This window comes from Dasypus novemcinctus, chromosome 26 (assembly GCF_030445035.2).
Source record: "Dasypus novemcinctus isolate mDasNov1 chromosome 26, mDasNov1.1.hap2, whole genome shotgun sequence".
In the NCBI taxonomy this organism is placed as follows: Eukaryota; Metazoa; Chordata; class Mammalia; order Cingulata; family Dasypodidae; genus Dasypus; species Dasypus novemcinctus.
In genome coordinates this window covers 2892623-2904801 of record NC_080698.1, presented here as the reverse complement: position 1 = coordinate 2904801, position 12179 = coordinate 2892623, and the positions used below count along the sequence as shown (strand labels likewise).

Sequence of the window (12179 nt, the reverse complement as noted above, 5' to 3'; positions counted from 1 at the left end):
CAGTGCTGATGCACGCAGGGAGTGCCGCACCATGCAGGCGTGTCCCCTGTAGGGGAGCCCCATGCACAAGGAGTGCACCCGTAAGGAGAGCCGCCCAGCGTGAAAGAAAGTGCAGCCTGCCCAGGAATGGCGCCACCCACACTTCCCGTGCCGCTGACGACAACAGAAGCAGACAAAGAAACAAGATGCAGCAAAAAAGACACAGAGAACAGACAACCTGGGGAGGGGGGTGCAATTAAATTAAAAAAAAAAAAAAAAAAAAAGAATAGCCAGAAATAGCAGCTGTGTATAGCAGGGGAAACAGATTGAAAGGTGAGGAATTTTCTTGTTATTATTGCTGTTGTTGTTGTTGAGATAATGAAAATGCTCTACTAATGATTGAAGAGATGAGCACACAACTATGTGATTATACTCAAATACTATTGAGAGTACCCTTTAGATGAATTGTATACTTTATTAATATGTACCAATAAAATTGACTTGTTTAAAAGAAATGGGCTTCTTTCCCTGTTCTAGGATATCCTACTTATAAGTAATAATATCTCAATCTAAGAACAGAGAAAATGGAAATGTTTACATTTGTCAGTCAGGAAATCCAAAAGAAATCCCTCCAACCTTTACAGAGTAAAAAAGAAGATTCACACTTGTCTATAAGAAATTAACTTTTCTCTAAAATTTAAATTATTCCTTATGAAACTTAATGTGTTACTTAATTCCTAAAGTTTGAAATACCTTTTTGTTATGGTAGAAACTACTAAATTTTTAAGGGCTAGTACAGACTGTTAATGCATAAGAAAATAACAATTATTTCTGCTGGGAAAATAAGACTGCTGGTATCCATAACAAGGTAAAATTAATTCTATAATGATGCTCCATTTCTTCGTTCTCTCTCCATTGCCTTCATATTACAAAGTTGTTTTTGCAGGTTGCAGTAGAATAAATTAACTTTACTGACAAGGGAATATTTGTTACTAAAATAATTCACGTTCAATGAAGAAAATAAAATGTACGAACGTCTGAGTGTAGTGTTGATAAGCACTTTACAATTGTTCTACAGCAAAGCTGCAAATAATATTTCTTGGTGTTCTACAAGGCAATCAAGTTAAAAAGATCAACACCCTGAACAGTAATCCAAGTAAACTGCAAATAAATACATAAGAACCATCATTCTTCATGCCATTCCCCTTAATGGGATTATTTCTAGGACTTGTCTGTCTCTGCTTCTAACACATTTCCTAATCTATTGTCCCCTTACCCTCATTTACCTCCATTTATCTCCATGATTCATTCATATGAAAGAGTAGAAGAGATACAGGGGGAAACTATGGGGGAAATGATGATTTTTGCAATAATTGGTACTAGATCATTGGATAACTATGTAGAGTAAAATAAAACTTTATCTCTAAATTTACACAGTACGGGAAAATGAATTCAGGTAGATTGTGTATCTAAATGTGAAAAGTAAAACAATAAAGCTTCCAGTAGATAGCCCATGAAAATATCTTTATGGCCTTTGGGCAGATTGAGATTTCTTTAACTGGAAATAAGAAAGTAATATCATAAAGGAAAATATTGATATATTGGGCTACTTTAAAATTACCTTCTGTTCCTCAAAAGACATTGAGAGTACAAAGCTAAGCTATAGAGTCAAGGTATTTGCCACACACATAATGGACAGTGGGCTCTTATCCAGAATATGTAAATCTCTGTACCATCAAGGAAGGAAAGGTGAATAACCCAATAGAACAATGAGCATAAGACTTGAAGAGGTCCTTTCAGAAGAGAGGAAATATGAACAACAAAGAAATAAACTCTTACTATCTTTACAAATTATGAAAATGCAAATTAAGGCTACAAGATATAATTTTAAACCCCATGATGGGTAGACCTCAAGGAGCCTTATACTCTAGACATTGGTGAGCTATAACTTGGAAGGAACTCCTAAGCTGCTGGTGGGAGTCATTGGGACAACCACTTTGGAAAACAGTTTCCTAAGTCGTGAAATTGGATATTTGAGGTTCCACTCCACACCTGAGCACCAGGAGAGAGATGTGGTATTCTTTTAAGGGAAAAGGCCCACAGCAGCTGAAATGTCTTGTAGTGGAAGAATGGGTAAAAGAAATGGTGGTACTTTCAGCTGTTCACTTAAAACAAAGTAGCCTGAGAGTGATTTTATTTCCTAAAATGAAATGTTTGCATTCTTCTTATATCAAAAATAGTAGGACCATTTTAGTTGCATACATTTCTATACCACCATCGGTAGAAAAATGTTATGCTTTCTCATATTTTAATTAAGGCAGTATGCCAAAATGCAGGGGAAGCTGGTGGCAGGATTTTTTACTTTGGTGATTAGAGTCAGAGTGAGATCAAAAGCAGAGTTAGCCTTCCCTGGAAATTATAAGATCTTAAGATCTTTGCATTCAAGAAAATAGTATCCCAAGTTTGATGATAACAACCATTTCTTGAGTATTTACCATGTGTCAATGCCCCAGACTATTATCTCCTTTAATCTTCAAAACAATTCTAAGGCAGGCGTTCTATTCTATTTTAAATTAGAAAACTAAAAAGACTTTTAATAATTTAAGAAATTTGTTCAAGGCTATACTGTTAGAAAATGCTGTGTCTGGGAATTATTTCTGCATTTGGTTGTCTCTCTTGTTCCAGTATTATCAAGATAAAAGATTGACCTTGCTTAAGACCAGGAGGAAAAATATCTAGGAATCATCATGGACCACAGAACATATTAATGTGTTTGGGTACTGCTGTAGTATTGCTGTTTACTTCTTTTAAACTCAGCCTGATACTTGACACTGTAAGAAAGCAGATTTCACAAAGAAAATCTCGCAAGTAGGTTTCGTAATTAAAAACAGCTTTTTTGGCTCTTAAGGCCACTGATATTGCATAATATTCTAAAAACATTTAAATTTAGGTTTTGAATAGGACTCTCACAAATATTCAAAAAGTGAAAAAAATTCTCCCTTCCACCTCTATGCACTATTGCCACAGTTTTAAGTTAATTGCAAAGTTTAAGTTAATGCAATTTTTAAAAAATCTATTGACAACATGGTTTACTGAAGTGAAGCCTACTGCTCAATTAAAGTTGAGACTTACTGCTCAGATAAGATTCCTTTCAAAATATGACTGCTCATTGACAATGCACCTGATGACCCAAGAGCTCAGATGGAGATGTACACGAGATGAATGTTGTTTTCAGGCCTGCTAACAACCATCCAGTCTGCAGTCCATGGATTAAGAGGTCACTCTGATTTTCAAGTCTTAATATTTAAAACTACATTTCTTTAAGGCTAGCGCTGCCATGGATAGTGATTCCTCTGATGGATCTGGGCGAAGTCCATTGAAAACCTTCCGGAAAGGATTCACCCTTCTAGATGTCATTAAGAACATTCATGATTCATGGGAGGAGGTCAGAATATCAACATTAACACGAGTTTGAAAGAAGTGGATTCCAGCCCTCAGGGATGGAGGTTGATGGGTTCAGGACTTCAGTGCAGGCAGTAACTGCAGATGTGGTGGGACCCGCGGAGAACCCGAAGTAGAAGTGGAACCTGGTGACTGAATTGCTGCCATCTCATGATGAAACTTGATGGGTGAGGAGTTGCTCCTTACAGATGAGCGGTTTTTTGTTTTTTTTTATTTGAGGTACCAGGACCGGGAACTGAACCTGGGACCTTGTATGTAGGAAGCCAGCAGTCAACCACTGAGCCACGTCAGCTCTCCTGAGTTGGTTTTTTTGTTTGTTTGTTTGTTTTGCTCATTGTTTTCTTGTTTCTAGGAGGCACCGGGAACTGAACCCCGGATCTCCCATGTGGGAAGCAGGCGCTCAATTGCTTGAGCCACATCTGCTCCCCAGAAAGTCGCTTCTTGAGATGGAATCTCTTCCTGGTGAAGATGTTCTCCAAGTTGGCCATTTGCTTCACAGCTTCCACAGCCCCAGGTGGAGGCTCAAGTTCCAAAAAGAAATTCTTCGACTGCCATGTGCTGATGGCCTTCTAGCTCAGCTCGGCCCGCAGCCTGCAGTCCTGCTCCGACACCCAGAAGCCGTGCAGCTCCTCCTGCGCGGTGAAGGGCTGCTTGGGGAAGCGCGCGCGGAGCTTTTGGAGGTAGCCGCCCTCGGATCGGCCAGCACGCCGTCCATGCCCGCTAGCACCCGCCGGGCGCGGCCATCCGCTCAGCCCCGCGCGGGCGCTGACGCCCGGCACCGCCGGGTGGGGGCCCGCGCAGACACGGGCCACCCAGCCGGATCACGGCTCCGCGCGGGAGGCGCTGCCATCGCGGGCCCCGGGGGCGCGGGACGCGGGGCCAATGCAAAATTAAACATCATCTTTAGTTGCTTATTTATCCTTCTGGAGTATATTTTTCATCTAGCATGTGTGAATATATTACTAGATTGTTTTTCTTTTTCATAGAAAAAGCATATAAGTTTTGCACCTTGCTTGTTTCATTTAACAAAATATCTTATAGTTTCTCTATAGTATATAGATAGAGAGCATCCTCTTTTTTTTTTCTGACAGCTGCATTGTAAGAATGTGCTATATTTAATTAGTTCCTTTTTCCTGGATACTTGTTTTTCCCTCAATATTTTTGTTATAAGCTGCAAAATATGAACATGTCATAGTCCATGTAAAGAAGCATATCTATAGAGTAATCTCTTCCTAGAGGTTGAATTAATATATTTATAATTTTGAAGATATTTCCAACTTACTCTCCATGGGACTTGTACTAACTTGTATTCCTACCAGCCATGTACTGCAGTGTTACTATCCTCAATTTTTCAAATTTAGTGTTTGGCCATATGAGCAATAAAATTATGCCATTTTAATGTGTGTTTTTCTTATTATGAACAAAGTCGAGCATCTTTTTTGTATGAACTATTTATATTATTTCTTTACTACCTTTTTCTATTCTTGTTCATTTTATCTTTTGGGTTAATATTTTTCTAATTGATATTTGGGGTGTGTATTAGCCTTTGAAATATGAATTGGAAATATATTCCCCCAGTTTGTTAGTCTTTAGACTTTGCTCATGGTATTTTTCCCATGCTAATTTTTCTTTTTATGTAATCCAGCAGTAGAAATTTCAAGCAAACTCACATAAAATAGTAGAATTAAGAGAAGGCTTTGGGAGAAGTGGACTTGGCTCAATGGATAGGGCGTCTGCCTACCATATGGGAGGTCCGCGGTTCAAACCCTGGACCTCCTTGACCCGTGTGGAGCTGGCCCATGTGTAGTGCTGATGCGCACAAGGAGTGCCGTGCCACATGGGTGTCCCCCGCATAGGGGAGCCCCAAGCGCAAGGAGTGCGCCCCATAAGGAGAGTCACCCAGTGTGAAAGAAAGTGCAGCCTGCCCAAGAATGGTGCCACACACACAGAGAGCTGACACAATAAGATGACGCAACAAAAAGAAACACAGATTCCCGATGCCACTGATAAGGATAGAAGTGGTCACAGAAGAACACACAATGAATGGACACTGAGAACAGACAACTGGGGGAGTGGGGATTAAGGGGAGAGGAATAAATAAAAAATCTTAAAAAAACAAAACAAAACAAGAGATGGCCTTGGGGAAAATAAAAGCCAAGGAATTGCTATAGAGAACTTGGCAAACCCTGAGGGAAGTTTCAACAGCAATATTTATTTATTCAGCTAATATTTATTGAGCACTTATTTGGCATTAGGAACTGAGCCAGGAAGTGGAAAGATGCCGTGGTGAGCACAACAGATACAGTCTTGCCCTTAGGTATTTTTAAGCCTACGGGGGCAGCAAACATTATCAAAGGAAAAAAAATATGTTCTAAAACTGCAGTTATGTAAGGACCCTAAAGTGTTCTATGCAATGAGATAGTATCATAGAGGGATTTATTTTAAGTAAGTGTGAAAACTGCAGTGGATTATAAAGATGTACAAGAGTTCGTTGGCACGGAGGGGAGAAAAGAATCATCCATGCAGAGGCAGTAGCTTGTTGCTGGAGAAGGTATTGAGTTCGGGGAATTGAAAGAAGGACAGTGTGATTGGAAGGAGAGAAAGCAAGTCAAAGCTGGAGAGGTGATTGGGAGGCCAGACCTTATAGGTCTTTATTGGTCATAAGAATGCCCCTGGAAGAAAATCCTACTGTACATACAGGATGACAGATATTACAGTGATGAAAGGCAAAACATCAAAAAATATTTTTAATATTTTTCATTACTTTTTTATAGCCCAAATTTTTTTTACTTTATTTTAGTTTGTTTTTCTAAATTGTTCTGTATTTTATTTATGTTTAAACCTATCATTTCATTTTCTTAATAATTGTATTTGGCAATATTCTGGGCTTCATTTTTGAAGAAATTTTGTATCACAGAAGGGTGACAACTATGTCAGGGAAGGATTATTGGTGTGGGGTGTCAGTGATAGGGGATACATGGGAGGAAGTTCACCTGGGCATACATATAGGGTATATAAATATGTTCAGTGGTTCATGGGGCATTGCCACAGTGGGTAGAGATTCACACAACAACTGAAAGAATACTGAATTTCCATCCTGGGGAGCTCTGTCACATTCTCTAATGAAACAGCAACAATCACACAAATATAGGGACAATGACTAGTGTCCATTGATGGGCCCTTGATGTTTATGACTGTCTTTATGAGCCTTTGTTCTTGAAGTTGCAGTGTAACCTAGTATTGTAAGGTGCCTAAGGGTTACCTCCTGAGAGTCTCCCTGTTGCTCAAATGTGGCCCCTCTCTGAGCCAAACTCAGCATATAAATGCACTACCTTCCCCCCAGTGTGGGACATGATTCCTGGGGATGAGCCTCCCTGGCACCGAGGGATTACTACCAAACACCAATGAGCAATGCAACTGGAAAAAGACCTTGAATAAAAGGGGGAAAAGGTAAAGACAAATTAGTTTATATGCTTAAGAGACTTCAGAATGAGTCAGGAGGTCTTCCCAGAGGTAATGCTTATGCACGTCTCAGCAGGATCTTATAGACAGCCAAAGTAGATATTACCCCAAATAGTGGGGCTCTTGAGGGCTCTGGAGAACTCAGGTCCTACAGTCATGACATATATTTCTGGAGGTTGGTGCCTCGTCAGTGGGCCCTACTTTAAGTTTGTGCTCCCTAGTGTGACAGAGTTGGACTCAGATATGACTTCTCTACACATGCCTCTTCTGTCCCCTTTATTTGAACCTTTAGTTGGTGCTGGAGTTGGTAGGTGTACATCCAAGATACTTGAATCTCCGTGCTGTTCATGTGCACGTGGGCCCTGAGTCTCAGCAGCAGTGTTGCAGCACCTACTCTCCAGTTCATTGGACTCACAGGACAACTAACAAGGAGGTGAGAATAGACAGCCACCACACCAAGGAACCAAGAGTCTACTGCAAGCAAGAGATTGCCATCCATCAGCCATGTGGGACTGAATACCCCTCTCAATTAGAGGTGGAATGTGCACCACTATCCCAGAATCCTCTGGGTTGGAAAATAAAATATGGGCTAGAGTAGACTTATTGGTATTCTACTATAGACTTATTATGATTCTAGAAATGGAAGAAATTATATCATTGATGTGGAGACAGTGGCCACTGGAGGTTCTAAAGTCGGAGAGGGACAAAGAAATGTAATATGGGGCAATTTCAGGACTTGGAATTGTCCTGAGTGACATGGCAATGACAGATATGGGTTATTATATATATGGCCATAGCCTGCAGAATTGAGTGGAAGAGAGTGTAAACTACAATGTAAACTATAATCTATACTTAGTGGCAGTGTTCCAAAATGTATTCATCAATTGCAGTGAATGTACCACACTAATGAAAGAAGTTGTTAATGTGGGGAAGGGTGGGAGATGTGGGAGTGGGGCGTATGGGAATCCCTTATATTTTTTATGTAACACTTTATGTAATTTAAGTATCTTTTAAAAATAAAAATATATTTTAAAAAAATTCCCCTATTGAGTACAATGAGATGCCAGTAAAAGGTTTTAAACAGGAGAACAACTTGATGGATCAGTTTGAATGTAGGGTGCATGATAACGTAGAAACATTGTTAGGAAGCGATTGTTGTAGCTCAGGAGAGGAATTAGGGTAGCTAACACTTGATTGAGTGTGGAGAAGTGGGAGGATTCAAGAAATATTCCGTGACTGAGTTGGTGTGGGAATGAAAAGACAGGGAAGTGTTAAAGATGATGTCTAGGTTTCTAGTCAGCATAATGGGATAGAGTGACATTCCATGGAAGACTACACACTGGAAGACAACCAGGTTTGATAGGACAAAAATGATGTTATTTTGGATATGTGGAGTTTGAAATTCCTTTGAGAGAAACTAAACAGATGTCAAGTCATCAGATGATGATATAGGTCTGTAGCTTAGAGGTCATGTTTGGGTTGCAGATATGTAGTTGGAAGACATCTATGTATACAGGTGGTAATTAAAATTGTGGTGGGAATGAGATAGCCTGAGTCAAATGGATAGAAAGAGAAGTTAGTGGGCCTACAACTGAGTCTCAAATAAACTTGAGCATTTAGGCACACAAACTAGCAAGTTACGCAGAGAAGGAGCAACCAGAGAAACTGGAGAAGAAAGCTGGAAAAGTATAATATCACAACAGCCAAGAGAACAGAGGAGGAGGAGAAGTGTCAGCCGTATTGGATGCTGCTGATTTGTCAAGATAGGTGAAGGCAGGACAATATCCGTTCCTGTGAGTGATCTTCAAGAGAGTGATTGGAAGGAAAAGCAGATGGCTATGGGATGAGGAACAAGTGAAAGGAAAAATGGAGCTAGTAAATACATATTTCTCTTTTAAGAGGCTTAAGTGGTAATGGGAGGAAAACAGCAGAAGGGCAGTTGCTAGATGGGTATGAAAATTTCTTATTTATTAAATGGGAGAGAATGAACATATTAAAGGGAAAATAAGTAATCATCAGTTTTAAAGGTTCTGAGAGGAAGAAAGGAAATGTGATCCATGGCACACACAGGAGGGATAGTTCCATGTTGGGAAAGGAGGAAAGGAGGCTAGGTTGGGAACTGATGTCAGTAGGTTGCCCATTGGGAGTTGGAAAGAAGAGGGATTTCTGTATGTTGCTTCCTATTTTCTCTATACAGCATGAGGCAAGAGCACTCAGAGTCTCAGAAGAGGATGGAAGGTTGGCAGTTAGTTATTGGAGTTGGTGTCTAGGTTCTTGGCTTCATCATGAGAAAGAATTCACGGATGAGCCACAAATTCTCATTAAGCAAGTAGAGAATTTATTGGGCGGTAAAGCAGAAGAACAAAGTGCACCCTCAGAGTTGAGGGCGGACATTCTCAAGGGAGAGAAATGCAAGTTCTGTCCTGGGGTTCCCTTCTTATTTGAGGGTACGGGACTCCAGGGTCTATGCTGTTAAGCAAGGGCTTAGGGTTGTAGGGATGTAGGGATTCCTGTCCAGGGGTGATTGACTTTTGGCTGCTGTTCATGACCTTTGCAGGGTGTGTTGTCCAGTGGTGATTAACTTCTGATCACAGTTCATAAAGCATGAGGTAACCTGAAAGCTGGGTGGGTGGGTGGGTGATGGTGGTGGCTCTCTCATCCCTTGCCTCTTTGCTGGCTGCCTTCTGATACTGCAGCCTTTGGGTGTGTGTGCGCCGTAGGCTGCAGGGCCTGTGCGTAAGTTGCCCCTTCCTGACTTGCCTGTGTGACTCGCAGGCTGATGCTAGTCAGTAGGCCTTTGCCTCTGTTTCTCTTACCAGGTAGTGTTTCTATGACTTATTAGGTTTTCTGCCCTCCTTAGGTCCCTATTCTATCCTGCCTCAGTTAGAAGAGAATTTCGAAATAGTAGTTTAGACTGTGGGAATAAATTAACTGAGGAAATACAGTTGTGTTGCTTTACCTGTTCTTTTTTTTTTTTTTTTTTTAAAGATTTATTTATTTAATTTCCCCCCCTCCCCTGGTTGTCTGTTCTTGGTGTCTATTTGCTGCGTCTTGTTTCTTTGTCCGCTTCTGTTGTCGTCAGCGGCACGGGAAGTGTGGGCGGCGCCATTCCTGGGCAGGCTGCACTTTCTTTTCACGCTGGGCGGCTTTCCTCACGGGCGCACTCCTTGCGCGTGGGGCTCCCCCACGTGGGGGACACCCTTGCGTGGCACGGCACTCCTTGCGTGCATCAGCGCTGCGCATGGGCCAGCTCCACACGGGTCAAGGAGGCCCGGGGTTTTAACCGCGGACCTCCCATATGGTATTACCTGTTCTTGACCATTCGATATTGTCTTTGTAGCGAGTAAATCTGCCCTGTGTAAGAATTACTTGAGTAGCCTTCCCTGCAGACATAAAAAATGGAGATTTTCCTCCTCATCCTGAGTTCATTTTGCTAGATGGGTGCAAAGAAAAGAAAGAGAGCCAAGAGTGTAATCAGATGATAAATGATGGGATATAGTCTGGATCAGAAAGGAAGTGAAAAAGAAAAGGTCTGGTGGATTGGAAGAAAATGTCATGTAGTTACAATGGAAGTATTTGAACAAGCAAGTAAGAACAAGAGTGCTGATGGTCAGATTGAATGTTTGAAATGTTTATAGTGGAGGCAATGCGATAAAATGAAGTAATCTTTAGTTTTAGAAAAGTGGTCCTGCAGTCAGTGAGGCTGGGCAGGGAGATGGCAGGCAACCCATCTTGAGAAGCAGGAAGGGAAGATGGGTGCTTCTTAAATTGGACTTATGGAACAGGTGCCAATTAACCACAAGATTCCTGGAGTCACTGCTGTTCTCTTGGAAGTGCCCAGCCACAGTGGTGGTGGATGCGATTTGGGTGGTATCGAAAGTCTCCAGGAGCTCCAGGTTGGCTGGCTGACCAAGGTGGTCCCAGTCATTGCATCCCATCTCTTTCCAATTCTACTGGTCATAATAGTAGGTCTTGTTCTTCCAGTTCTGCTTGTCATCAAATAGTAGGTCTTGCTCTTCTATGCTTTACTCATTATCAGTAAGTAACATGCTGTGGATTATTTTCAAGTGGTGTTAATTTATTTCTGCTAATTCATAAATATTCTTTTGGTATTTTGTCCAGTATCATATGTTTGCTAGAGCATGGCTAGGGCTGTACTCGGTGACTAGAACAGAGGGTGCTAACTGGCTGATATGAACTGTGAGCCTTTTATTTGGTTTCATGTGTTCATTAATAGGGTTCCAAATAATAGTAAAGAGAAAGGCAAATGAATGAATCTAGAGCCATACAAATGCCAATTGCTAACAAAGATAACGAAAAATGAGAGAGGGGCGATGGGATATTGTGACATCCAGATGTTTAGTGTCTGCTATCTGTATAGCCCAATGTTAGCATGAAACTTATTTCTTTGCATTATGTACAACTTACTGAATGAACTAGATTTCTTGTGAATTGCCTGAGGTTGCAAGTAAGTATAATACTAATGACCAACAAAAGTCATCTTGTGCCATCAACTTGTGTATCTACTTTGTCTTTTTGAACCTCTGGGCCTTCTTTTGTGCTTGTCTTTCATCTGTTGTCTAGAGAATATTGTTTCTTTTCATTGGCTACAGGCAAATGAAACAAGGGCATTGTTTTGTAATATACTGGCAGAGAGATTCACTGTTAACCTTATTTTCTTCCTGTGTAAGTATTTAGATTTTTCTAAGGCAGATGTTGACCGTGCTTGGTAAGTGACCCTGGATCTAAAATTGTCAACATGATTGGGACAGCACCCTCTGGAAATACTTGCCCTGGCAGTACTTTTGGACAGATGCCTGGAGGGTTTTGCCCTGAGACGTCACCTTTTGCCCTTTTACTCTCTGTAGGCTGGTGATGTACATCGAGAGGGACAGCAGAAAGACCGCCCCAGGCAAGGAACAGCAGAGCAGCAGCGAATACCTGGCCAGGTGCCTGGAGCTCCTTGTCTGCCATGTTGGGCAGGAAGTGCCGCGAATCCTGGGTAAAATGGAGGCTTATCCTCAGGCCCCATCACCTGACCTTTCTTTGACTTGACTTTTAGGCATTACCTGTTTTTACTCTTTACTTGTCTGTTAACACAGGCAAGTGTATAACATTTTTTTGTTGGACTTGTAGCTACAAGACTTAAATTTTGCTTATCTGTTTTTAAAATTATTTTCCATCAAAGTTATGCTGAAGATAAAGAGCAGGCTACAGACTCTTTGCAGGTGTTATCGGTAAACTGGCAATTTTGGAAAATAAACAAAAGGAAAGTG

At 41.1% G+C, this 12179-nt stretch overlaps 1 protein-coding gene across 19 annotated transcripts in view; it reads left to right on the top strand.

Annotated features, from left to right (window-relative positions):
• Positions 1-12179, top strand: part of ULK4 (unc-51 like kinase 4) — a 659217-nt gene that overhangs the window by 230919 nt on the left and 416119 nt on the right. For all 19 annotated transcript variants that reach the window (XM_058288214.2, XM_058288209.2, XM_058288208.2 and 16 more), the window contains one exon: positions 11772-11905. In XM_058288214.2, coding sequence (XP_058144197.1) covers positions 11772-11905 — 134 coding nt within the window. The remainder of the gene's footprint in view (positions 1-11771; positions 11906-12179) is intronic.